The 27,897-nt window shown below is 48.3% G+C and overlaps 1 protein-coding gene across 3 annotated transcripts in view; it reads left to right on the top strand.

The window, feature by feature from the left end:
• The first annotated feature begins 20,796 nt into the window (after positions 1-20,796).
• Positions 20,797-27,897, top strand: part of RAB6A (RAB6A, member RAS oncogene family) — an 89,008-nt gene continuing 81,907 nt past the window's right edge. The window contains exon 1 of one of the 3 annotated variants that reach the window (XM_067533191.1): positions 20,797-21,099. In XM_067533191.1, coding sequence (XP_067389292.1) covers positions 21,030-21,099 — 70 coding nt within the window. In that variant the 5' untranslated portion in view covers positions 20,797-21,029. The remainder of the gene's footprint in view (positions 21,100-27,897) is intronic. The other 2 variants (XR_010917155.1, XM_067533190.1) reach the window with 2 other exon arrangements.

Raw genomic sequence — 27,897 nt, 5'->3', positions numbered from 1 at the left:
TAGATGGTGAGAAACTCCTCTCCCCAGGCTGCATCCAGTCCTCACGTTCTCTGCCCTCTTCTGCTTGCTGCTGCACATGGTGCCTCCAGCACTGAGCTCCTCACTCAATGGGAACCCTGCAGCCCCGTCTGCCTGACGGTGCGACAGAACCACAGCAGTTTGTCTGCCAAGGGAGTCTCCAGCCGTACAGAGACAGGGGAAGGATTTGCCCCTGAATAAATAACCATGGCACTCCTGGCCATTACCGGATCAGTCATTCCCAGCCCGACATGTGACCTCTTTATTAAATGGAGTGGGGGGTGGGGGAATAAGCTTCTTAGCATGACACACTTGCTGCTTCCAACCCCTACAAAAGGATATGTTGCCATTATTTCCAGAGATTTTACTCACTAAATTAGCTGAGCCAAATTCTTCTTTCAATTATAATCCTTCTGTCAGTATTACAATGTACCTCCAACAACCAGCTTATTTGTACTTGTGAGCTCTTTGGTTATAATACAGCTCCCATGAATGTCAATTTCGGACTGTCTTAAGTGAAACGAACTGAAAGAGGGCATTTATATGACCCACAACATGAAGATTTCATGTTTTAATGGGAGACGCTGCATTTCAGGTTCCTAGTCAACCCCTAAAGTGAAGTTCTAGCCTGACAAAGGACAGTGACAATGTCACTTTTTTACTCAAGAGACTGGATTCCCGGTGGGTATTCAGTGCATCTGCTGACTTTAGTTACTAATAAAAGTTCTGCACTTTAAATTTAACTCTGAATGAATCTGCTACCTCCTGGGTGCTGGTGGGTTTGCAACTGTAAGCCACATTAGTTCATGGGAGAAATCTTTGTCTCCCTCTAGTAGCCCATGTAAGAGGTTGTAGTTGATTGGAGCACAGGCTAAAATATTTGAGAATGGCCATTTATTTTTGAGGCCTTGCCTTTTGAATGCTCAACTTGAAATACTCTGGGCCTGATTTTCAAAGGTGCTGAGCATCTTCCGTTCCCATTATCTTCAGCTGGAGATGATAGTGCTCAGCACCTCTGAAAATCAGCCTCGAGGTGTCTCACGTCAGGTGCCCCAATTCAATGCCCCCTTTTGACATTATTGGCCTTAATAAACCATGTTGCTTATAATGCATAGGAAGGACTAGAAGCCAGTTCCCTTTCTCTTAGCTGTATTGGTCCTGCCATGCTGACCTGGGGGGGAAGCCATAATGTAGAGCAGCTACTGGCAGCTCTACTTTATACCAAGGGCCCATGGGCTTCTACAACAACCCCTAAGGGGAAGGGTGCAAAAAGTAGCTTTAAGCCACTTTTATCCCCCCTTCTCCTGGCCTACATTTTCCGTGCTAGACCTCCTGGAGGTGCAGTACAGAACCCCAGCCCTACACTTGTGCTGCATTTATGGTGTCTCTCCCTGACTAAGAGAGATTGCTACTGATGTGAATTTGACATTGCACTGTCCTTTAATCTACCTACATGGACCCCCATAGGACCACCCAGACAAATGACAGCTTGTCTGAGGTCTCTGAAGCAGTTAAAGCAATGAATATTGTTCGTTCAAGGCATGTCTGAGCCACCATTCACATTCCCAGACAGGAGGGCTTAAAAAAACCCCAGAACTTTGAAGCACAGAAATAAAAGTCATGCTTGAGAATGGATGGCTGTGATTGATGGACATTTATATATCATGCCATTGTCAGAAAAGGCAGTGACTGGCATTCTGGCTGATTCTGACACCCTGAATGTAGAAAGTAGAAACGAGGGATCAAAATCAATCCAGATTTGGACAGGGCTAGTGCATTCACTCGCAGATGCATTAGAAGGATTCTTTACCCATCCCCACCCCCAATCTCTCAATGACCTTCAGTCTCTTAATATCGCTGTTAAAGTTTGTTCCATCTACAGATCTTAGGTTTTTCTATGGCACAAATTGTACATATTAAGGCCAGAACGGGCCATTATATCATCTAGTCCGAAATCCTATGGCCTGTGATAGAGGGGGCTATCTGGTTACTCTTGTACTGAGATCAATAACTGGGAGCTAAAGCGTATCTTCCAGAAAGGCAGCCAGTCTTGATTTGGGGCTTCAAGAGATGGAGAATCCACCACTCCCTTTGACAGTTTGTTCCAGCAGTTAATCTCTTGCACTGTAACAAAATTGTGCCATGTTTCTCATTTGAATTTGTCTGGTTTCTGTTCCTAGTCATCCGTCTTGTTATCCCTTCCTCCACTTGATTAAAGAGCCCCATTTAGTGCCTAGGTCACCATAGTATCTACTCAAACATAAGTTTCTTGGAGCAGCAACTGTGTTTGTGTTGTGTGTACAAACAGTGCCTAACCCAGGGGGTTCTGGTCTGTGACTGGGTTCCCTAGGCAATACAAATAAGAATATGCAGAGAAAAGCAGCAAAGTTCCCGTGTAGTCATTTTCCTTCACAGTTATAACCCTCCCTCACCCAGGCACTGAAATACAGAACAGTTTCCTGCCTTTCCCGGGCTTCCAGTCGCACAGCTGTGTAGCCAGCCCCTGGCTAGGCCAGGCGGAAGTTGGTACTTTCCACAGAAAGTCATATTACTCCACCACAATGCCAGCCTCAGCCACTCACTTGTCTGCTCATCCCACAAATGTCATTGCACCTTCTGTGCCATCCCTTATGCATGAAACACCTTCCCCGAACTCAGGGCCGGCCTTAAGGAAAATGGTGGCCTGGGCGAACTTGTATTTTGGCGCCCCACTGCCTCACATGGCTCCCTTCCATTCCCGCCCCCACATGGCTCCTGGCCCCTGCTGCCTTCCCTGGCCCCCTTCCATCCTTCCCCATGGCCCCCAGCCCCCGGTGCCTCTCCAAGCATCTCCTCCGGCATCGTCCCTGGGCCCTGCTGTCTCCCCAGGCTCCCCATCCATCTCTCCTGATTCCCACTGGGCTCTCCGTCCCACCCCACTGCCTTGGGCCCCTCTGCCTCTCCATTACCCTGGCTTTGCATCCCAGGCCTGCCCCACTCCTTGCCTCTTGATGACAGCACGCCCCCTAACCATGGCACCTTGGGCGATCACTCACTTCGCCCACCCGTAAAGCCAGCTCTGCCTGAACTGATCTAGAAGGCTGCTGCTACCCTGCCAGTTCCTTCAAGACCCGCCTGTACAAAGATGCCGTAAGGAACCAGCCATCTTGTGATGGCTGGGTTGAGATGCAGTTGGGGAAATCTATAGTTTTCTGGTTGATTTGTCTCATTACAAGCCAAAATAAAGCCAGTGAACACAAAATTGCATGTACATAAAACAGTCTAGCTTTGCCTATATCATTCTCTCCCACCCTTTGAATATCCTTGGATTCGGTCCTAAGAAGACAAAAGTCTATTGAAGTCAATGGAAAGACTCCCATTGACTTCCAAGGGGTTTGGATCAGGCCCATGTAGGTTGAAAGCTCTTTGGGGCAGGCAATGAATCTTCCTATTTATTTGTACAGCACCCAGCACAATGGGATAATCAAGACCCTCGGGTACAATGACTTATTATTAATAATAAAAACGTACCAGCCCCAGTTCTCCCAATGCAAGACACAAAACTGGCTCTGAAGTCAATGAAAGTTACAGGGATCCAGTGAAAGAAGGATCAGGATCAATATCAGCAAGTAAGTAAATTAAAAATAAAGGAAAGCTATTCATTTAAGAGGACGTTAAATCCACTGAAAACAGACTTTTAGCTGCATGGATTCCCTGCCCCAGTCCCCATCAGAGCAGTAAAATACACGTGATGAATGGCATTAAGATACTGCACAAGCAAGGAGAGAGGGAGACATCCCACTACCGCCAGGTCCAAAAGGGAAATGAGAAAGCTTGCTCCTCTCCTATTAAAACTTATTTGAGATTAATCACACGAATAAAGTTACATTACCCCCTCACTTCACGGCCTGGAAAAGCCCCGCAGAAACATAGTGAAATCATGTCAGCGGGGTGGGATTCAAATAATCGAAAATAGGAACTACAGTCTTCAAAACCCCTTCTAATTTTGCTCCTAAATGGTGGGTTTTGGTCGTGGTGGGATCTCTGACGGAAAGTGCTTGGAGCAGACAGGGTCATTGTACCCTTCTCATTAATCAAGCCTGTGACGGGAAAGAGAGGAAGCGGGATGAAGAAGCTCAATAAAGGAGGCTGACAATTGGTGCTGACCCACTTGAAGCGGGAGGGGGAAAGTGTCTCCCCACGAGTCAGAGACCTGGCCACACAGACAATCGGAGTGAATACTGGAATACTGGGCCACTCTTCCGGCCCCCTACTTGACGGGCCTGGCCCAGACCATGTGCCAGAACCTAGACATCCGGGAGGCCCTCAAATATGGAAAGGTAAAGACCACTATCCTAGACCAGACAGGCATCAGTCCTGGGACCTACCACCAGTGTTTCCACTGGGAACGGTACCCCCCTGGGGTTATGGGTGGTAGCCCAAGTCTCTGGAACTGTGCTTGGCGGTGGCTAGAACTGGAGAAACAGTTGGGGGGCCAAGCTGCCAAAAGAGTGGTCCTCAAACAATTCACCTAGATCCTCCCTGGTGGGGGAAGGGAATGGATACAGCGACATTGGCCGGCAACCCTCTCCAAAGCTGTCGAATTGATAGAGGACTACTTGACAGCAAAGGCCCCAGAGCCTCAACCCCGCAAATCTGACACACCGAGGGGGAAAGATGGTCCCTTCCACAATGAGCCAGGGAGAGCGTGGCGCCTACCGCGAACCCCAGTCACCAACTTGAACCCTGAAGAGAGAAGCCTAGCTAGCCAAGGACCAACCTGGAGAGAGGGAGTCTTGCTGGGGGTCCCTCCTCCCCCACCGAGAACGGATGCACACACCAGGAGAAACCGAGACCAGTGTTATGAGTGCGGACAAGAGAGGCACTTATGCTAGGCCCATACATGGATTGAGGTTATGGCCAGGTATGGGTAGCCATTATCCCTGGGCCCAAAGAAAAGCTCCAGAGAAACTCATGATCCCCGTGAAGGTGAACGGGACCCTGACTTAGGCCCTGGTAGACACTGGATACAGCCAGGGCCGTATTATCCTTTAGGAACAATAGGCACAGTGCCTAGGGCCTATGAAACTTTCAGGGCCTACGAAAAAATGTTATATATAATTTTTTTTTTTAATTTTAAAAACTATTTATTAATAGCTTAAAATCAAATGAGTTATTTCGGTTGGGGGGCCTATGAAGGCAAGTGTGCCTAGGGCCTACGAAGGTCTTAAAACGACCCTTGATGCAGCCATTCCCTCATCCGAGACAGCGTGGTCCCCAACCCCAAGCTGCCTGGGACCAAGATACTGTTGCGACGCATCCATGGGGACATACAGCTTTACCCAACCTCTAGAGTTAAAATGGAGATTACACCCCATGATGTGGACCTTGAGATTGGTGTCCGTTATAGTGGCAGTAACTGTCCGTTTAGTCGCACGGGCGTCAAAGACGAGGACAAGAAGTAGACAGATGTGCAGATGAATACCTTACCGTCGTAACCAAGGAGAAGGAGGACATTTACCTTGATCAGCAATGTGTTCTAGTCACTGGGTCCAGGAGGTCAAAGATCCAGATCATGACCAACATCCTCTGGAGGGGAAGAAGACAAACAGTAAAGTACTGTGTAAAACCTGGGAACCAAGGGTTAAGTTCAAAGGCAGTGGGCCTGGCGTTTAACTCCCACGATTCTCAACACCAGTGTATGCTTATTGGAGATTCTTGGGATACATGTTGTACTAGTTGTTATCTGTTTTTACCCCCTTTGCTGTCACCAACCCCCCTCCCCCCAAAAAATAAACTTATGTGTTTTACATTCCACAAGTGTTTGAATGTTTGGGTTTAGTCACTTCGCTTCGGTGATAGATATGGACTGTCAGGGCGAACCAATTGATAAAGTTCTTCTAAACAAAATGGTAACACACCGACTGGCTAACGCACATGCCAACACAGACTTCTTTTCACGGGTGGGTAGGGAGGTAGAAGAGAAAGGACACACACCGGGTGTCCTCTTGAGGGAGAGGCTGTGTGACCGGGTGTACTCACCCCACACTGGAAACGAAGGGGTTAAGCCAATACTTTTGGCAGCAGAAGCCACGCCCCCCTCGCCCCTGCTGGGCATGCTCCAACTGCTGCCTCAGTATAAAAGAGAGCAGCCCAGCTCATTCCAGGCTGACTGCTGAGGAGGAGGGATGCACTTTGCAAACTCTGGCCCAGGAGCAGCCAGCATACCAGACTGTGGAAGCGTGAGGCACTGAGAACCAGCCAGATGCCCTGGTACCTGTGGACACATGAGAGGGATTGGAGCCGCTGGGAACTACACGTGCCAATGAACTCAGAGATCCCAATGACCCCCTGACTACAGCACTGAGAGACACGGTAGGAAGTGGCCCGGGGGGAACCAGTATTAGTCTGGGGTGCAGTTGGTGTGTTTTGGTGGGATCCCTGCTGACTCAGTGAGTGAGTGACCCTGCTGCTCTTACAGCCCTGAGCTGGGATCTGGTGGAGCAGAAACTCTGAGCTCCCCACCCCAGTCTGGTAGGTGGAGGATGGCAGGGGTGGAGAGCATTGGGGGGCTCAGTGAGCTTTCCCTTTAACTGTTAAAGAGCTGCAGTTTGCCACCCCTGCTATAGTGACTAAAAGTGCTCTCAGATTTTGGGTGCCTCAAGTTTTGGCTGGCCCGCTTGAGACACCTGATTATCAAAGATGCTGCATGCTCACTTTTCCAGCTGACACCAGCAGGGGGTACAATTGCTTGGCTCCCTTGAAAAATCATGCTCAATCTGTCTCAAGTTGGGCCCCCAAAACTGGAGGGATTTCAAACTGATGGACAATTTCAACAACCTTTGCCTCAGAGGACACAGTCTTTCCATCAAGCCATAGAAGTCAACACAACAGTTGGGCTCAGCAAACTAAGGGAAACTCCAGAGTTAGAGGGCCCTTGCTGAAAACTTCCTTCCAGGAGCCTCTAGAGGTTTCAATTAAATCTAGGTAATGTTTGCAATAGAATATCAGCTGACTTCAATTTACACAAGGGTGCAAAGAGCCAGGATGGGAGCCAGGGCTGGAAAGGGGATGACTGGAATAACACCTGGAAGTAGGGCGTTGGAACTAGGCACCTGGGCGTGGTGACTGGGCATGATAACAATCAGGCAGAAGGGTACAAGCAAAAGGAAGACACAGAAGTTTGTGTAGTGAGAGCAACAAGTCTCCCAGGAGGAGAAGAGAAATTGGTCCTAATTTCCAAAGAAATGAAAGCTGTATTTTGATCCATGAGGCCGCCAGGTGCTTCTGTGGGACAATGTAGATCGCAAAGCCCAGGACAAAGCACATGAGAGCTGGAGACAAAGCATCCTGGGTTAAGGAGATCCAGCTATGGAACAAACTTCCAGAGGCAGCCCCGCAAATCTACAGTCTTTAGGAAATGCTGCAAAGCCTTCCTCCTTGAAAAAGCCTTTCCACCATCAGAATTACAGAGCACTGACTCCACCTCCGACTATCCCTCAACCCCCACCACCATAGGAAACGTGTAACTTCCAAACAATAAAATAAACACCCCACCCCAAGCAGAGTTTTGGCCCCCCACAAGGGAGAAGTGCCCTGCCAGGGATTCCATGAAGTCTACCAGGGACTTGGTTATTGCTATTGATTTTCCATGAAAGGGACTCGGATACTCGGGGGAAGGGCAGCACTACAAGAATGACAAAGTCTGATCAGGAGGTATATGATCTCCTGGGCCCGTCTCGCTGCACCAACAGGTATGAGAAGGGCTCAAACAGCCTCTTCTGTCTCTTTGAAGATGGGGGATAATTGGGGGCAGAGAGGAGCACTGAGCTATTTGTCAGATGCCGTGGGGCTCGGTAGAGAAGCAGGGACTCAGCATCATCCATCCTTAGTGACACCGCTGGCAGGCACACGTTCACCTCGCCAGGAAGGGCGGGCCCGTCCCCTCTCCGCTGCTGGACCGTTCAAAGGTGCCAGAGTCCCTCCAGTGGCATGGACCCTCCTAGAGATTGGAAGCTGCAGTGGGGCAAAGAGGCTCTAGCCTCTCCTCCACGGGGAGGCCTGCAGCTGATGCTGGCTTGCAAGGAGGCATGACCAGAGAAAGGCAGGGAAAGTACTGATTTGAAGCAGTTCTACAGCGAGAATCCCCTGGAGCCACCAGCAGAACGTAAAGTTGCCCCCCTCCCCCCCAACCACTATTGGGGGTGAAAATCTACCCTTTGACACACTCCATATCCTCCTACACTAGGAAAAGGTTGAGTTACCTAGGGAGGTGGTGGAATCTCCATCTTTAGAGGTTTTTAAGTTGCGGCTTGACAAAACCCTGGCTGGGATTATTTAGCTGAGGTTGGTCCTGCTCTGAGTACGGGGTTGGACTAGACACCTCCTGAGGTCCCTTCCAACTCTGATTCTATGAAAAGCAATGCCAGCCATTATGTAAACAGGCATGTCAATTGGTCAGGAAATGCCAGTGCAGAGTCATGTAACTCGTGTGGTTGTGGGGCTGGCGCCTCCTCTGCGCCACTCTGTGGTGCCCTGCTTCTAATGTCTCCCCACCTCAGGGCCCCTTAACTCACAGACCACAGGTCATTACAACAGTCCTTTCCGGGGTCCCCTACACCCTGGCCCTCCAGGCCCCAACCCCACTTCAGTCACTGTCTCCCTTTCGGGAGTCCCTAGTCCATCTGCTCAGAACTCGGTCCCCATTCAATGTCTCTCCGGCTTTACTTGGCCGAAGTGCAGCCTTCCGGTTCTGGCTGCCGGGCCCAAAACCTTCCCTCACATGTGAGCCCCTTGCTCACGGCAGCACCTCTCCAGCATCGCTTCCTCCTTCGTCTCCGGGTCTTTCCTGCAGCAGGAGCCTTTGCCCCTTTCCTGAGTGTCATTACTGCTCCCTGCTGCTCTTTGTAGGGTACCCCCCCGCTCAGTCTCAGGCGTGTCTCATTCTCTAACCAGAGCTGGCTAGCCCCAACCCTCAAGGGACAAGTTACCCCTTGCATCCACCAGTCTGGCATTTACTAGGTGTGCAACACAAGCCTAAATCATGCCCACATGGTAGTCTGTGAAAACCAAATCCAGCCCTGACGTACGGGGATGCAGCTGCCACTGAAATCAATGGAAATTGTGTCTGCTTATGCCAGGGCTCTGTGTGCTTGCCTGGGGACTTGAGGGCAGCACAAGAATAAACTAAAATGGGGGGGGGTTTGCTTTATATTACACTCTCCTGCCAATTGCTTTCCCACCAACATCCTGTTTCCCTCCCTCTCCGTATGTAAATCGCACTCATTTTGCACACACACTGACTTCCCAGGAAGTTACACTCCTTAGCCACTTCCACCCACCATACACTTGTTGGCTGATCAATTTGCTCCTGATGTGTAACTTACACCAATTTACGTCACTGCTCAGTTTCTTTAGGAGACTCGTGGGGGATTTGAGGTAGAATGTGACTGAATTTGTTTCTGTATCTAATTCTTCCCTAAAATGTGTGGGTGTAATAATCATAATAATGATGATGTTGAGTACTTTTCATCAGTAGTGCTCATGACCCCCATTTTACAGATGGGGAAACTGAGGCACAGAGGGGATGTGATTTGCCCAAGGCCACCAACAGAGCCAGGAACAGAACAAAAATATCTTAAGTCCCACTCCTGTGTTCTTTCCACTAGGCCATACTGTGAATACCATTGACTTTACTGGGACTTTTGCCTTGTGTTTCTGAGGGCAGGGTTGTTCTTTCCAGCCTCCGTCGATCTTTTTCTGCCACGTTTGCACACCGTTGGAGTTCAATAAATAAAGGATTGTAATGAAAGTGTTATATTTTTCTCAGGCTACATAAATCCACCATGGTAGATTGACGCTTCAAAAAAAGCAACATGTTTGACAGACTCTGGCTGACCAAGGGTGGCAAGCATTAATGAATGAGGGAGATATTAAACCTTTGTAGGGGCTGCAAAAAACAAACAAAAGGGATCCTGATTTTTGGCCTGTTTTGCATCACCACAGCAGTATAAAACAGTCAGAGCTGTTTTACGTGCCCCTGGAGAATTCTCCATGCATAGGGACATCCTTGGATGGCTTGGTGACCTTCCCAGCATCTAGCATAGGGATATGGCCGGGGAAAAGAGAGCATGGCCAAGTGATCTCTATACCCCAGCAATCTTGGGCTGCTGGAATCACTCCTCGCTCTAATTTAGGCCAGGGACCAATCCTGTGGCTGAATTTCCCTCCAGATCAGAGGAACACAAGTCCCTAAAAACCATGTCAGTGCACACCTTGCCGATCTGCACTATGTACAGCTTGTCCTTCGCTCAGGATCTGGTCTATACATCATGCATCCTCCAAAGGATTGATTTAGCTGGCAGTCTGGAAAATTCCCTCCAGGGTTAAAAGCGAGACGGGAAGGACAAGATTTTAAATGTCTTGTTGAAACAGATTGCACTGAAGCCAAAATGGGTGAGATTTTTTCAGGGTTGGAGCTTGGACAGGGAGGATGGCAGAGGAAAAAGCTGTATGAGAAGATGGCGCCACAAATGCCTTATCTTTAGAGGAAGCAGCAGCAGCAGCTGTCTAGAAACCAAAGCAGCAGTGACAGATTGTTTTATAAGAATCTGGAGCTAGTCCAAAGTAATTACAGTTCCAAACCCCAGATCCACCTCGATGGCTATTTCTGAGAGTACAATAGAAATGAACACCTTTCAGTAGAAAAAGGGATACCTGCTACTTGCTTTGGGTGTCATCAAGAATTTTTTTTAAACAGCAGGGGTTTTGACAGGCTGCACCTTTTTCCTTTTGGAAGTGTTCCAGGTTTGCAATGCAGGGGGCAGGGGGGAGGCTGCCAAGCTGTGACAGCGTGACCAATTTAAATCATTCATGACTCAGTTTGCTAAATGGCTCGTTGAGACGCGCGTAGCCGGCGCTTTCATCAGCAGGGGAATGAGAGAAAACAAATGTGAGTGAGCCTCCAGTATGCAGGTGGGAGTGTGAACTTGCTGCTGCAGCTTTTTGGGGTGCAATGGGAAGAGGACGTTTGAAGAGGTGGGGTTCCCTTTTAGCATAAAGCGGGAGGGGGATCATTTAGCACAGTCATTGTCCGAGGAAAAAGGTGTGTTTGAAGCGGGAGCCAGGAACTCCTGGCTCCTACTCCACCAGGTCCCTCACTGAAGCCATGACTGTCCTACAAACTTTAGTTGATGCAAGTTACTTTGCCATACAGCTGTCGAAGTTTGTATATCAACTTGGCACACGCATACTTGACTGCTTGCATTGACACTGTGCATACTCACCAGAAGGGCTGATGCAAAGTGTGGAGCACCACAGGCAGATATCCCAAGGTGCTATTTGCTGCCCTTTGATGCGATGCCTTTTGCAGTATTGCCAACTTCAAGAGATCAAAAATCATGAGTCGGACCCCCAGAAAGCATGAGATTGGCCCCAAAACCATGTTTGTTTTTTTAAGAGTTTTTTTAGGTCCATCTCTTGATTTTTTTGAACTCCCTCTGCTCATTCCCAGGGTGTGCGCATGTGACAAAGTGTTGCCCACTTTCCCACGTGTACAGAAGAAGGAGACTTTTAGCCTCTGTGGCAGAAGCTCTCACCCGCACATCTGCCCATCTCCTGCTCAGCAATTAATCCAGTCCCCCATCAGTTCTGTCCCCACCCAATGCCCCTCAATTCAGCCCCCACTCAGTTCAGTCCCCCCAGCTCTCTTCTTTACCACCCCATCAGTTCAGCCCCCCTACTTCATTGATCCCCACTGCCCTTGGTTCCCCCTCCCAGGACTCACCCCATCTGCTCAAAACCCATCATCAATACAGCCCCCAGACCATAGTTCAGCCCCTCCCCCCCCCCGCCTCACCTCTGTTCCTCTTGGGGTTCTTCACCCTCCCTACACCTGGGGAAGCTGCAGTGGGGTCCCCTCTCCCACTTCTCAGTTGGCAGGGGAGCAGCCCCCTGGGACTGACAGCGAGAGGCCCAGCTGCCCGGGGCTGACGGTGATTTCTAAGTTAAATTAAGCCTTATAATCTCGGGCTGGAACTCTCAAATGTCAACTCTCAAATACAGCTGGAAAAAAAAAATCCTGGCATTTGAGAGTTTTATCCCAAGATTGTGAGTGAAGTTTAATTTTACTTAGAAATTGCATCTCACACGATAAATTTGCAAGAGTTGGTATGTCTGCTTTTGGGAAATGTTTGCAATGTGTGGTGGGACAGAAATGACTTGTCCAGGGATCTGTGAGAATCAAGGGTCAAGTTCTCTGCATGCAACTTTCTCCATCCCATAATGCCATCTGTATCCCATAATTTTCACACCTCTTTTTAAATAGCCCACAAACCTGTGTGGTGCTTTTCAATGTCTGCCATCTCTGACAGAAGCATGGGGCCCACAGAGCTCTGTGCTATTGTGATTGTCAGGAATGTTGCAAATACAGAATGCACAATTCACCTGTATTTGCAGAGCCACAGGAAGTATTGCAACAATGGGGGAGGGGGAAGGGATCATGATGATTTCTTGGAGGACCGTTTGCTGAGGGACACAGCGAAAAACAAGGTTATTGGAGACCTTCCCAGAGCAGCTGCAGATGGTGGAGGACTGCCACATCTGGGCCTGAGGAACAAGCGCTGACTTGTGGGATCTCATTGTACTGCAGGTTTGGGATAACAAGTAGCGGCTACAGAATCTTCTGATGCAAAAGGTCACGTTCCTAGAGCAGTGTGCCAAGCCTACTTGCTCCAGCACTTTGTGGCAGGGACACCAGAGTGAGACCTGCATGGACAGAAGCAAATGGAAATCACACTCTGGAAGCTTGCAACACCAGATTGCTACTGGTTAGTGGGAAATCATGTTGGAGTTGGAAAATCTACAGTGTTGGCTGTTATACAAGTGTGTAGGGCCATTAATTGTCTTCTGCTACACATGACTGTGACAGGACATAGTATATGGATTTGCAGCAAGGGGGTCCCATTGCCCTTTTTTGGCAGCACACATATACCTATTTTGGTACTAGGGCACCTTGCCACAGAGTACATCAACAGAAAGGGCTATTTTTCTGTAGTCATGCACGTGATGGTGGATCACCGGGGATATTTCACTATCAGTGTGGGCTGGTCCAGGAAGGCACATGGCACGCCCATCTAAGAACACAGGACTGTTCAGAAAGCTGCAAGCAGGACACTCTTTGCCATGTTGATCCACTGATTGGGAATGGTAAAATGCCAAGTGATTCTGCAGGACCCAGAGTATCCTTTGCTTCCCTGGCTCATGACTGGTACACGGGCCATCTCGACAGCACCAATAAAAGCTTCTGCAGGTGCGGAATGATGGTGGAATGTGCTTTTGGTAGGTTGAAAGGACGCTAGCAGTGTTTACTCATTAGATGGGATCTCAGTGAGCAAAATATCCCAATGGTTAATGCTGCCTGATGTGTGCTGCATAATATCTGTGAGGCCAAGGGGGAAAAGCTGCCACCAGGGGCAGCCTGCTGAGTTTGAACAGCCAGACACAAGGGCCGTTATAAGAGCCCAACGTGGAATTATGCGGTTGAGGGAGCTCTTTTGAAAGAGCCGTTTAGTCTGCTGGACTGTTCTGTGCTGAACTGTTCTCTGGGCCTGGGTTCAGTTTGAAATTGTGCAGGATCAGGAAAAGAGTCCTATGTATAAATGTACAGCAAGCACTATGTGGTGCATGCTGTTCATTTACAAGTATTGTGAGTTTTGAGTACCGCTATGCATTCTGCAGCATGTACTGTGACTTCTCCACCAATAGAACTTTATTGGGTGAGGAAAAACAAGGTGCAAAAAACCCCGTGGTCATGTCAGACATATTTGTCTCTCTGTCTGGAGTGGCTCATGACCGTGAGTGCCAGCCTCAGGAAAAACTGTCGTGAAGCAGGGCAGAGACCTCAAACTGGTAGTATGTTCTATAATTAGATTTCACCAGCCCAGGAACAAATGTGAACTCCTGAAGCACTATAACAGTCTTAGCAGGAGTCACAAACAGTCCCCTAGGGCATTCCAGTATCTTGCCACCCAGGCAAGTTGAACTTAGTGATGATTGCTTGCCATACACCAAAGATCATAAAATGTTCTGGTTGCTTCCAGGCCCAAGAGACCAGGCACTTACCCCAGATCAATTGCTCTCACACCAAAGACAATGCTTGTAGCCAGTCCTATTGCAAAATATCTAAGGATGTGTTTCTCAAGAAAAGAAATGAGCGTAATTACAAGATTTAAAGAGGGCAAGCATATAGACAAATAAATTAGTCTATAGTTTTAGAAGGTGACAGTTGTAGTAATCTCTCAGCTCAGTGTCTTTTACAGCTAACCCCGGTGACCCTGGGGATCTCTGCCTCTGCTTCATAGCTCCAGCCCTGCGAGAGTCCAAACAGCAAAAGAGAGAGCAAACATTTTCTTGTCAGCTGTTTTTATTTCATTCTTCCAGAATTCAAGGTGATGGGATGAATCGTTTTGCATGTAGCCTCTTCATGAAAAAATGAGTCCTGTAGCACTTTAAAGACTAACACATTTCTGCAGGCATAAGGACTCTCGTTGTTTTTGCTATATACAGACTAACACGGCTACCCCTGTGGAACCTCTTCATGAAGGGGCTATTAACAAAGTCATTGTATTGAGATGTCCCACGATGGCCCATTAATTTTGATAGGGCTACTTGATGGTAAGAAGACAATCCCTCCTGACTGAGTTCAGTTTCAGAGCAAACTTTTTTACAGTTATCACACACTATAAGGCAATATTTAAGTTTTTTGTTTTATAATAAAATAAGTGAGAATAATGCATGCAGCAATTCACAAACATTTCATAAAGTCTAAACACATTCTTATAAATCCAATACCCATCTTAACCCTAGTAACACACAGGTGAAAGGCTGGTTTCCAGCAATTAATTTGTCAGTGCTCAGCTGGGATCTAAAGCTTCAGTAAGACCTGGCATCTGGGCTTCTAGCCTCACAATATTAACATAAATGAGCAGACTGGAACTTTAAAACTGGAAAGGCAGTAAACATTTCTGTCCATTTCAGCACCCAAACATAGTGCGTCATGGCTACACATACACTGACTGACCTGTGAGAACCACCGTTGGTGTATGTGAAACCGTGGTTTTCCTTCCTGGAGTGGTAGGGGTAGTGATATGCCCTGTGATGCCACGAGGCATGTTGGCAGATGTACAGAGCAGTAACCAGGGAGTCCTTCAAGGACTGTAAAGGGTGGAGAGCCAAGTATTTTTGGACCTGTAGATCAACCAGGGTCAGCAGCGTTTGTTTGCTGCCTGAGAAGACCCATTGTTTTGGTGCATCTCCCGCTCCTTGTCCTGCTGGACTCATAGGACTTTCTCCTGTCTCCTGTTTCCTTCTCCATGCTGTCTGTCATATTGGCCTTCTAAGTCCTATATTCACAGTCCAATGCAGCACTGGCTTGCAGGATCTCACTGAACTGTCCTAGTCCTCTCCTCTCCTCCTCCTCAGGACCAGGCATTCTGCAGGCACGGAAGGGCTACTTCTCCAGGACGCCATGCCAAAAGCTGCTGAGACTGGAGGATGGGGTGGATTTCACCCTTAGCAAGTTTGCAGATGACATGAAGCTGGGAGGAGCTGTAGATATGCTGGAGGGTAGCAGTAAGATACAGAGTGACCTAGACAAATTAGAGGATTGGGCCAAGAGAAATCTGAGGTTCACCAAGGACAAGTGCAGAGTCCTGCACTTAGGACAGAAGAATCCCATACACAGCTACAGACTGGGGATCGACTGGCTAGTCAGCATTTCTGCAGAAAAGGACCTGGGGGTTACAGTGGACAAGAAGCTGTATATGAGTCAACAGTGTGCCTTTGTTGCCAAGAAGGCTAACGGCATATGGGGCTGCATTAAGAGGAGCATTGCCAGCAGAATGAGGGAAGTGATTATTCCTCTTCTTGGCATTGGTGAGGCCTCATTTGGAGTATTGTGTCCAGTTTTGGGCACCCCACTACAGGAAGGATGTGGACAAATTGGAGCGAGTCCAGCAGAGGGCAACAAAAATGATTAGGGGGCTGGAGCACATGACTTGAGGAGAGGCTGAGGGAACTGGGCTTGTTTAGTCTGCAGAAGAGAAGTGAGGGGGGATTTGATAGCAGCCTTCAACTACCTGGAGGCAGATTTCGGGAAGGATGGAGCTAGGCTGTTCTCAGTGGTAATAGATGACAGAACAAGGAGCAATGGTCTGAAGTTGCAGTGAGGGAGGTCTAGGTTGGATATTAGGAAAAAGTTTGTCGCTAGGAGGATTGTGAAGCACTGGAATGGATTACCTAGGGAGGTGATGGAATCTCCATCATTAGAGGTTTTTAAGGTGCGGCTTGACAAAGCCCTGGCTGGGATGGTTTAGTTGGGGTTGGTCCTACTTTGAGCAGGATGGACTAGATGATCCCTTGAAGTCCCTTGCAACCCTAATATTCTATGTGAGGTGTAATGAGTCTGTCAGGCCTGACAGGAACCCTGCAGAACAGTGAACCCTTTGCCAGTTGGTATTGAGGGCCTCTTGGGGTGACAGCAGCAAAGTCAGAGCAGTCTTAAGTAGTGCTGCACTGGCCTAGCCCCAAACAAGCAGCCAAGCATAGCCTAAGAACTGCAATTCTCCAGCCACACCCTCTTTCTCCCAGGAATGCTTCCCCCAGCATACATTAAAAACATAAGAATGGCCACACTGGGTCAGACCAATGGTCCATCTAGCCCAGTATCCTGTCTTCCAACAGCAGCCTGTGCCATATGCTTTGGAGGGAATGAACAGAACAATTGGCAATCCTACAATTTGTCTAGGTCACTCTGTATCCTATCCCTGCCCTCCAGCATATCTACCATTCCCCACAGCTTAGTGTCACCTGCAAACTTGCTGAGTGTGCAATCCGCCACATTCCCCAGATCATCAGTGAAGGTGTTGAACAAAACCAACCCCAGCACCGACCCCTGGGGCACTCTGCTTGTTACTGGCTGCCAAGTAGACCTCAAGCTGTTGATCACTATCTGTTGAGCCCAAATCTAGCCAGTTTTCTATCCATTTTATAGTCCATTCATCCAATCTGTACTTCTTTAACTTGCTGATAAGAGTACTGTGAGAGATCATATCCCTTGACTTTCGTAAAGCTTTTGATATCACATCCACTGCTTCCCCCACATCCACAGAGTCGGTCATCTCATCATAGAAGGCAATCAGGTTGGTCAGGCATGACTTGCCCTTGGTGAATCCATGCTGACTGTTCCTGATCACCTTCCTCTCTTCCAAGTGCCTCAAAATGGATTCCTTGAGGACCTGCTCCATGATTTTTCTGAGGACTGAGGTGAGGCTGACTGCTCTGTAATTCCCCAGTTCCTCCTTCTTCCCTTGTTTTGAAGATGGGCACTAGATTTGCCTTTTTCCAGTCATCTGGGACCTCCCCCAGTCACCACGAGTTTTCAGAGATAATGGCCAATGGCTCTGCAATCACATCAGTCAACTCCCTCAGCACCCCCGGATGCATTACATCTGGCCCCATGGACTTGTGCATGTCCAGCCTTTCTAAACAGTCCTGAACCTGTTCTTTCACCACTGAGAGCTTCTTGCCTTCTTTCCATTCTGTGCTGCCCAGTGCAGCAGTCTGGGAGCTGCCCTTGTCTGTAAAGATGGGGGCAAAAAAAGCATGGAGTACTTCAGCTTTTGTCACATCCTCTGTCACTGGGTTGCCTCCCCCATTCTGTAAGGGGCCCACATTTTCCCTGATCTTCTTGTTGCTAACATATTGTAGAAACCCGTCTTGTTACCCTTCATGTCCCTTGCTAGCTGTAACTCCAGTTGTGCTTTGGCCATCCTGATTTCACCCCTGCCTGCTCGAGCAGTATTTTTATACTCCTCCCTAGTCATCTGACCAAGGTTACACTTCTTGTAAGCTTCCTTTTTGTGTTTAAGCTCACCAAAGATTTCTTTAAGCCAAGCTGGGCGCTTGCCATATTTGCTAGTCTTTCTGCACATTGGGATGGTTTGTTCCTGCACCCTCAATAAGGTTTCTTTAAAATACAGCCAGCTCTCTTGGACTCATTTCCCCCTCATATTAGCCACTCAGGGGATTCTGCCCGTCAGCTCCCTCAGGGAGTCAACGTCTGCTTTTCTGAAGTCCACATGCGGCTTTTATATTATTTATCCAAAAAGGGTTGTGTGGGGTCTAATACAAGCTTATGTCATCCTCATCCTCCTAATCAGGGCAAGATGGATTGATGATAGTTAAGAAGTTATGTATATGTACCAAAAATATGTCTTACAGTCTCTGTCCCGTCAGATTTGCCAAACAGCTTTTGCGGGCCAAAGGGATGCAGATTCCACTATCTGACTAGATTCATATGTAAATTAAGCATTGTTAGCCAACAGGGTAGAAGCCCATTTTTCACATGGAGTCAACATGTGACAGACAACATGGAGCCAGCATCTCAGGAAAGGAACCACGGGGGTCATCCTCACTCTAGGGACAAAAACAGTGGACTGAGGAAGCCAAAAGGGCAGTGCTTTTTGCATTCATGTAAAGGGAATCCCAGCCAGTGTTGGCTGGTGATGCTGGGAGATTGCTTTAAGTGAGAAACTGCTTGTTTAGACTATGACAGGTGTTATACTTTTGTTTTATTTGTAACCATTTCTGTTCCCACTTATTAGCTTTGCTCATTATCTCTTAGCTCTTCGCCTTTTGTAATAAACTTGATTTTCGTTAGATATATCTCAGTGCTGTGATGTTATAAAGGCCCTGCTCCTGGGTTGTGCCAGCCAAGCTGGGGGTAAACTATTCCCTTGGACAACAAAACTGGTGAGTTCTGTGAGTATCCAGTGGCTGGACACTGCAGAACACTTCAAGCAGGCTGGTGTGTATTTATCACTAGTCTGCACAGAGAGAACAAGATCTGCAGAGGCCTGGAAGGCAACACTTGTGTCACCAGAGGCTGCTGGTTTCAGGCACCAACAAGGTTGTGTCACACTAAGGAGAGGTAGCGGTGAGCTGCCTCACAAACCTGGGTACTGTCACAGCTGGGAGGAGGGATTTGAAATTGGGATTTCCACGTTGCGGGAGTGTGCCCTAATGCCTAGGCTAGTCTAGGCTCTCTTTCTGTTCTGTTGAAACTGTTCCACTTTGTATAAACTACTTAACTAGTCACTGGGCCAGAGCGAGAGCTTGGTGGTAAGGGAATTCATCTGGAAGTGGGAGACTCAAATTAATATCCTGCTCCAATGACTATTGAATTATGTATACAGAGTGAAACAGCTTCAGCAGCAGAGACTAAGGACTGGTCTACATTGAAAACTTACGTCAGCATAGCTATGTCTCTCAGGGGTGTGAAAAATCCACATCCCTGAGAGAGGTAGCCATGCTAGCCTAACCCCCAGTGTAGATTGTGGTAGGTGATGGCAGAATTCTTCCATTAACCTAGCTATCCCCTCTCAGGGAGGTGGATTAACTACAGCAAGGGGAGAGCCCCTTCTGTTGCTGTAGTGGGACCTTGTTGGACCAACTATTCCTTTGGCATAATTGATGTTGCTCAGGGGTGTGAATAATCCACACCCCATGGGTGATGTAAGTTATACCGACCTAATTGCTAGAGTAGACAGGGTTATGTTGGTGGGAGAGCTTCTCCCGCCAACATAGCTACCACCTCGTGGGGGAAGTGGAGTAACTTCTCCCATTGGTTTAGAGCTGCACCCCTCTCATGCTTTTAGTGTAGATGTAGTTACATGTCTATGTCGATGGGGAGGGTTTACGCTGATGTGCTCCAGCGCTGCAACAATTTAAGTGTACATAAATCCTAAAGACCCACTCCAGAATATTCCACAGCCCAGTGAATAGGACCGTTTCCTGCAATATGGGAGACCCAAATTCACATCTCTTCTTCATAGCAGGCAGCGGGGGGCGGGGGGAATTGAACCAGCAACTCCCATGTCTCAAGTAAGGGCCCTAAGCACTGGGCTGCAGTCTTGGCAACAGTGTCCCTACCTTGTCCAGCTGTTTTGTAAATGGTGCAAAAAAAATTACAAGCTGATATGATGTGGCCACTTCATGTCAAATTTGCTGTGAGAGCTCCAGGCTCTGGTGCATCTCAGTCCTCCTTGGTCTCTCCCTGTAACACATGATGCTGTAGTGGCCTGTAAGACTCTGGTCTCATTGTGGTTGTTGGGTTTAGGGTGAGGGGGTGGGCTGGTGGCCTGTGATATGCTGGAAGTCAGACTCAAGGCGCTGTTCTCGCTGTAAATGCTATGGCTCTAAATTCATAAGTAGATTCTGGTCAACCCTTTTAAAGCAAATAATCCATTTGTTTGAAAACGTTGCCCCCCTCGGCTGTTGAGGGGCTATTATAAGGAGGCAGGAGGAGGACACACCATGCTTCCATCTCCCCTTCTCAAGGCCAGGCCAACAGGTGCCTCAAAGATTGTGCCTAGGGGAGCTCCCCAACCCAGGACACCTTGACACCAGCCAGGGGGCCACTTTCCACCTCCCCTCCCAGGAATCACCATGGCCCTGGACAGCCCCAACAGCGGGGATCTGCACTGCCCTAGTTAACAGCTTTGGGTGGGCTGCGCCCTCGCTAGGTTTCAGGGTTAACGTCTGGCGAGGTGAGGGAGGCTCGTGCCCCCAGAGGGCTCAGCGCCCCGCCCCCTCTCTGGCCCCGCCCTCTCCGTCGGCCCTGCCACACTCCGCATGGCCCCCGGCGCGCGCGCCGCTCCCGCCCAGTCTCCGCCCCCCTGAGTGGGCGGGGCATGAGGTGCCGCGGCGCGCGCCGCTCCCGCCCAGTCTCCGCCCCCCCTGACTGGGCGGGGCATGCGGGCGCGCGCCGAGAGCGAAGCGCAGACCGGGAGCCGCTGCGGGTTAGGTTGCGCCGCGCGTTGCGAGGGGCTGCGCCGCGCTCTCTCGCCTTGGTAACCGGCGCGCGGGAGGAGGGGTCTCTCCGGCCCCCCCCCCAGGCTCCTGCCCGGCCCCATCCTCCCCTCCCGGCCGCCGAGCGGGTGAACGAGCGAGCGCGGGGCGGCGGCGGCTCCATCATGTCGACGGGCGGGGACTTCGGCAACCCGCTGCGGAAATTCAAGCTGGTTTTCCTGGGCGAGCAGAGCGGTGAGTGACCCGGCCCCGGCCCCGGCCCGGGGCTCCGGCCCCCACCCCCCCGCTTGGGGCGGGGAGCTGTCCCCGCCTCACTCGGGCCGGGGACCCCTGCGTCCCGCCCCATCCCATCGGGCCCGGCCTCCCCGCCCGAGCACGGGCCCGGCCTCCCCGCCCGAGCACGGGCCCCTCCCCTCTGCGCCCCCATCCCATCGCCCCCCCCCCCCCGCCCCGAGCAGGGACCCCTCCCCTGCGCCCCTCCCCATCCCATCGGGCCCGGCCTCCCCGCCCGAGCACGGGCCCCCTCCCCTCTGCGCCCCCATCCCATCGGGGCCCCCCCCCGCCCGGTACCCCCGCCCCGAGCAGGGACCCCTTCCCTGCAACCCCCTCATCCCATCGGGCCCGGCCTCCCCGCCCGAGCAGGGACCCTTGCGGCCCCCGCCATCCCATCGGGCCCCTCCTCCCACCCCCGCCCGGGACTGAGCCCTGCGCCCCGCGGCCACCCCCCCCCCCCCCCCTCGGGCCCCACTGAATGTCCCACGGGCCCCCGGCCTTTCCCTCGGGGGCGGGGCGATCGGTCCCTTCTCCCCCCCCCCCCCCGCCTCTCCTCCGTGGTCCCCAGTTCATCGGGGCCTGCCCTTGCCACTGGGGGAGCTGAGCTTCCCCCCCCCAACCCAGCCTGCCCGGGGATCACCCTATGGGGCAGGGCCCGGTGTCAGCCCGGGGAAGGGGAAAGGGCCTCTCGCTCTTCCCGGTGTGTGTGGGGTGTTCGGTGCTGGGTCCGAGAGCCAGGCCCAGCTCGCTGGGGAAGGGTTCCTCCTCCTCCTCCTCCTCCTGGGGCGATTTTCATCGTGTGGGGGAGAGGAACGACACCAGCTTGGGAAACTGCTTTGAGGAAAACGCCCTCTGTCCCCTGCTGCCACCTTTCTGTGCATTGATCCCCACTCTCCTCCTCGAAATGGTGTTGCTTTCTCAGGTTGCAGCTGGATGGTGCTTGACTGTGATCTTTGCCCCTCCCCCCCCCCCAAAATGAACTGGTATTTGCTCCAGTGGGGGTAAGGGGGGGAAATGAGAATGGCCAGTGCTCTTCTGAATGTATTTTGATTACTCTCTATAGCAATGGTAGAGGGAGATTGCAAATAGTGCAGTTGAGCGGCTGCTGATTGATATGATCTGGGATTGGTTGATTAACATGATCTGGGATTGGAGGGTGGAAGCAGAGACTGGTAATTCTACTAAAGAGTGGATTTTTTTAGGAAACTGAATTACATTCCAGCAAAGTATTTCTAACATGTTAAATATTGAATGCAGTAAAAGAGAATGCCCTCCCCTTCTTTGGTGGAAGAATTCCCTCCCCCACTTCTTCCTCAGCAAAAGGCCCTTGCTGTCTCACCAGTGCAGTACAAAATCCTGACTTCACTTCCTTGTGCGTGGATTGCTTTATTAAAATATATTTGTCTGCATTTGTAAGATGTATTGTAATCTGACTTCACAGTGAAAACACTTTATGACTTGATTAGGGGGAGCAAAAAGATTTAGTCTCATCTGTCCCTGGGTGGGGTGCAATTGGTATCTGCTGCCACAGCTAGCACTAATGTAGTTTGCCATCTGCCTGGAAAGGGATGCTGATCTGTAAAGGATCTACTTTAAACTGTTTTGGTGGTTGGAGACTGCTGTTAAAGCAAATCAAGCCATGTACTCGGGCAATTTTCTGCCCCTTTTTCTCCTCTTTGTTGGGAGAGATCTCCTATCCATATTATGTTCATGGAGTGAACACCATTAGCCCAATTTATATATCTTTTTGGGTAAGTAGCCTGATACAGAAAGTGTTGCATGGCCAGCCATTTTATGAGAATTTCAGGAGAGGGTCGTGTGTAAAGACGTTGTTCATACCAAGTAAATATTGATAAAATGAATCTAAAGTGCTGCCTGCACACCCGTGGGATGCTGCTGCCTGTTTTATTGTGTTGCTGATATTTAGTTTGGAAGAAGCCTTTTAGTATGGGTCTCACAGGAAGATTTTTAGCTTCTAGTACAGCTTAATAGATCTCAGTAGGTAGCTTCCTTAGTTGACAAATGAATTTCTCACATATTTCAGTTCTGTCCCTCATACTGCAGACCACCTAGTGTCTAAATCCTCCAATCCTGTTAATTTTTTTACTTGAGCTAATCATATTTGTACTGGAAAGGTTTACATGATTCCCATTGATAATATCAGATGTATTTTGGGGAGGTTGGGGACAGAGGAGGAAATCATGGATACAGTGTAGCAGAATGCCACCAACAAAAGCACACTTCTGACGTACATGGTTAAATAAGGTTCTAATGTACAATGGAAAAATCGCTACTTTTTCCATGCTGTGAAAGTGAGATTCAGACAGCTGTATGCCATCTTTGAGGTAATTGTGGATTAACTGGTTTTTTTAGTAGCCTATGTTTGACTCTTTAAGCACCATATGTAATGGTAACTAGATAAAGGTGCCCATAGTGATGTTCTGTGCAATGAAGATAATGCACATGCATCTTTCATTATGCAGTGCCTTGGCACTCTGAATTTTAATACTGGATTTTGCCACCTTTTAGCTCATTGTCCTTGTCCTTTCAGTTGTGCGAAGGTGCAGAGAGATCTGGAAACAAACACATCCTCGTATAATAGCAGCATTTAAGAATCAAAGCATCTGTTTAAAAAGCACTGTTGCAGCTGGAATATCTTTTTCACTTCCTGTTTAGCTAAATCATTGTCTGCTTTGTTGGAAGGCCATAATTAAAGGTATCCTACTGCTGCTCAGAGGAGAACAGAATGCTGCTTTTGCCTTGTTTTCTTTCAGTCACTTCAGAATGGCATGTGAAATGTTATGGAGGGTTCTGCTGCTGATTAGGTGGAGCAGCATGCCAGGGCTAAGATCAAGCCTCTTGTGTTGGCTGCATTCAATCTTTTCAATAAATGTATGTGCTACTGTTCAGTGATTTTTAATGGAGTTGATTAAAGGCTTTAAAAGCTTGCACAGTAGATGTTGTAATGTCATCAAGGATAATATCTTGCCCTGTGAAACTGGAAATGTTTGTGGAGATAGTTTTAAACAAGGCACAGAAAAGGTAACAGCAAAAGATGCAAATCACATCTGTTGTATTAAGCCATATTATGGCAGCCTTCTCCCTAGTCATGTTTGCTTGGACTGCAGTGATTTCTTCTTGATTGTGCCATTCCTTCTTATCTTCTGCAAGTTCTCCTGCTATACTAAGATGATGGTGCTTCTGATTTGGTTTTTTTTTAAGATTATAAGCCTCCATCTTCTCCTCACTTCTGGTGTGTCCTCAGTTACTTATATTGCCTGCCATTCATGCTTCAGTTGAATCAACACCTGGAGAGCCCTCCACGCTGTAGAAGGAAAGCTGACACACTGCTGCAGTCTTCTGCCTGTGCTGATCAGTTGGTGGTGGTGTGTGTTGGCTGGATGATGACATGAGGTCACTTGCAGCTTCTTTCAGGATTTACTGCAAGTCGCTGCTTCTCCACTGAAATCCGTTTTTGTTTCCAAACTAGATTAGCAATACTTGCTGCAAATGCCGTGGATTCCTCACCAGCCTGCAATTTATTCCTTGTCTGGCTAACAGGAGTTCTCTTTGTACCTTGGCTTTTCTGACTGTGGTATAAAGACACTTACTAGGATGACTAGCAATGAGTAAAATTTAACTGGTCCTCCTAGCCTTAATTGAATTACTATTTCCAGTTTGCAGATTACATAGAGTTTAGTAGTGTTAAATATGTTAATCTTCACTGAAAAGACAGCTTTGTGCTGAGGGCTTAGATGCAGCTACAGTAAAATATATATTTAAAAAAAATCAGAATCTTAGTACCTTTTGATCTTGTTTTCTTTCAGGTAATTTCCAGCAGCCTTAATGTCTCAAGTTAATTCTTAATTACTATTTCTGGGTCAGATTGTCAGCTAAAGTGGCACAAACCACCCATATCAAAGTAGTTTTCAAATAAAGTTGCTGTGTGCTTGAAAACTGTAGAAAATGTTCAACCGTCTTGTCCTCTTCATTTTTGTCTTGCATGTATGCTCCTCCTTTCATTCTTGTTATACATCACCAGTTCCCTATTTGAGCAGGCAGGGAGAATTGTATGCCAGTGGCTGGTAGTCGAAGTATTACTCTTGCTGATTGCATTGCATGTGTTTGTACTGTGAGCTTTATTAGGAAGGAAATCTGGAGGGCATCAGTATAGGGACATCAAATGCAAAGCAACAAATCACTTGCTTTGGTATGTCATAGGGGTGGGAAGAGAATGTATGTCTTTTACCTTTTCCCCAGGCTGTGGATGCTGCTCCGCTGGATGACCAGAAAAATCAACCATGTTAATCTAATCTGTCTTCTAAAGCACTTTATCACCATGGTATCTGTGTTGTGCAACAGTTAAGGCCTTGTCTTCACTAGGGAATTTATTTAGCTGTGTTTTGAAAATTATTTAACAGTTGGGTTAGCTGATACGACGCCGGTCAGTGTAGAGCAGGCCAAGTCATGGTGTTCGTGTCAGCTAGCCGAGGGACCAGAAGCTTGCTTGTGACTACCTGACACAATGCTGATCACAGCTTGCACACTAGCAACTGAGGACAGCATCCCATGTGACTTGATTCTTTAAATATGATTAAACTTCCAAAAAAGACAAGTCCGGAGAAGCATTGAGCTTGTCCACCAAGGATTAAAATCTTGTCTCCTTCTCTCTCATAAACACTTAGGTCAACCTAGCTACATTGCTCAGGGGAGTGAAAAAGATATAGTTAAGCTGCACTAAACTCCAATGTAGACACTGCTAGGCTGATGGAAGAATTCTTCCATTGAGTTAGCTACTTTTACTGCCTCTCGGAGGGAGGGGTGTGTAAACACGGTCATGGAAAAAAGCTTTCTGTTGCTGTAGCAAGTGTCTATGCTACCATGGTGTAGCTGTGCCACTTTAGTGCTTGTAGAGTAGATGTATCCTAAGTATTGTGAGGCACTCTGATACTACAGTAACAGAGGCCATATGAGAATATATATCATCTGGTGGGGGAAGGCTTCATTAGAGTGGCTGATCTTGTGTTTGGATCCAAAGAAGTTGAAGTACTGGCTGCATTTATGCAAATGTTATCTACAAAATACATAGAGCTTAAATGGATTTCCCTGCCCCTAAAGATGAACTGAATTGTTCTAAAAAATAACTGTTCAAGAGTTCACCAGTTAGCTTTTGTTCAGAGCACGATGTAGCTATTAAGTAGCTAATCTTTGCAGCAGTGTTCTGAGGATGTGGGTAGATAATATCCCCATTTTACAGTTACAGAAACGAAAGCAAAGGTGAAGTACCTAGTCTGAGCCAACTCGGCTAATGACAGAGCCAGGATTAGAATTTAGGACCCCTGGGCTACTAATTCCACGCTGTCTTCCAGACCACGGTGACTATTAATGCCTTAAAGAAGATAGGTAAGGTTACATTTTAAAACTAGAATAAATAATTAATTCCCTTCTCAGTTGCCTGCTAAAACCTGGGTTTGCAGTTCTTCGTCAGTTATAAAAACTCAACTTACAAACACCTCAGTTGGCATAAGGAATTTTATCCCCATACGTGATGCAGGTGCTGTGATGTCTGCTACTGCAGGAGAATTGCAGTGTTTTGAGGACCTGAAATACGGTCCAAACGGGGTAAATGGCCTTTCTGCTCACCTTCAACATGTGACTGTGTCCTTGTATAACCTTGCAACATCTGAAATTCTCTTGTGGTCTGTAGATCCCTAACTTTCAGGAGAAGTTAGCTAGTAACAGCTGCTTCTGTGCTGGGAATATCCTCTCCCAAAGAGAAGATTAAAGTCGCTGAAAACATCTTTTCTGGTATGAATAAGTCTAGTGAAATTCCAAGTAAATAGCTGGATTCATTTTATCATTTGAGCACGACTGACTTTCTTGAGCCCGCTGCAGACCTATTTATGTGCACAAGCTGAATCGGAGATCACTCTTCCTAAGTAATTCTTGCTGGCTCAGTGAAATGCTTCTTAACTTATAAACTACCAGGGAAAACTATTTGACTGCGGCTCTGACCCAGCTCTTCATGGTAGTGGCCCATGTTTAACTTACACTAATTCTTAGAACACACTATTTCTGGCTTTGTGGCTCCTTGAGGGAAGTGTAAAGTGTATGATCTCTGTTTTGTTTTGCATACCAATCTGAATTCTGCTTCCCTGCTAGCCCACTCTAAATGCTGACAAATCACTGCTGTTGCCAGAAGTCCAGCATGGGCTGCCACATCAGTTAAATCTTTTCAAAGCTTATTTCTTAGCCCTCCAGAATGCCCAGCCTTAGGTTACGCTCCTATCAATTAGCCTTGGGAAAGTTCCCCCCCACCCCCTCGAAACAAGTAGTTGCACAAAGGAAGTTGAAGATCAAACTGTAATTCAATACTTATTTTGGATTTTTATTTTTTTATAGCCTTTTCACAAAGACAGAGATGCAATTCTTAACATACCAACTGCCAGTAGAAACCAGCCCCAACTAAAACTAATTCTTGCCCCAAAGACCCTCTCCTTCCCCTACTTCACTCTACTGCCATAGCAACTGTTACAACTTAACACCTGCTAGTTACATATACAGCCCTCCCCAAATCATGTCCCTAAATTGCTACTGCCAGAACTGCTGCTCAACACCATCCTGCTGGAATAGGTCAGATTTTAAAAATAGTCAAACCATAAAACAAAGTTGGGACCAAGCAAAACTTTCCAAGTTCAGCATCTCTTGTACACCCAAGGGGAGGGAATCTCAGGTGGGGATTCTGCTTCTGCCCCAGAG

This window comes from Emydura macquarii, unplaced genomic scaffold (genome assembly GCF_026122565.2).
Source record: "Emydura macquarii macquarii isolate MOO-44397 ecotype Brisbane River unplaced genomic scaffold, CSIRO-AGI_Emac_v2 contig_3328, whole genome shotgun sequence".
NCBI classification, from domain to species: domain Eukaryota; kingdom Metazoa; phylum Chordata; order Testudines; family Chelidae; genus Emydura; species Emydura macquarii.
This window is presented reverse-complemented; position numbering and strand designations above follow the sequence as displayed.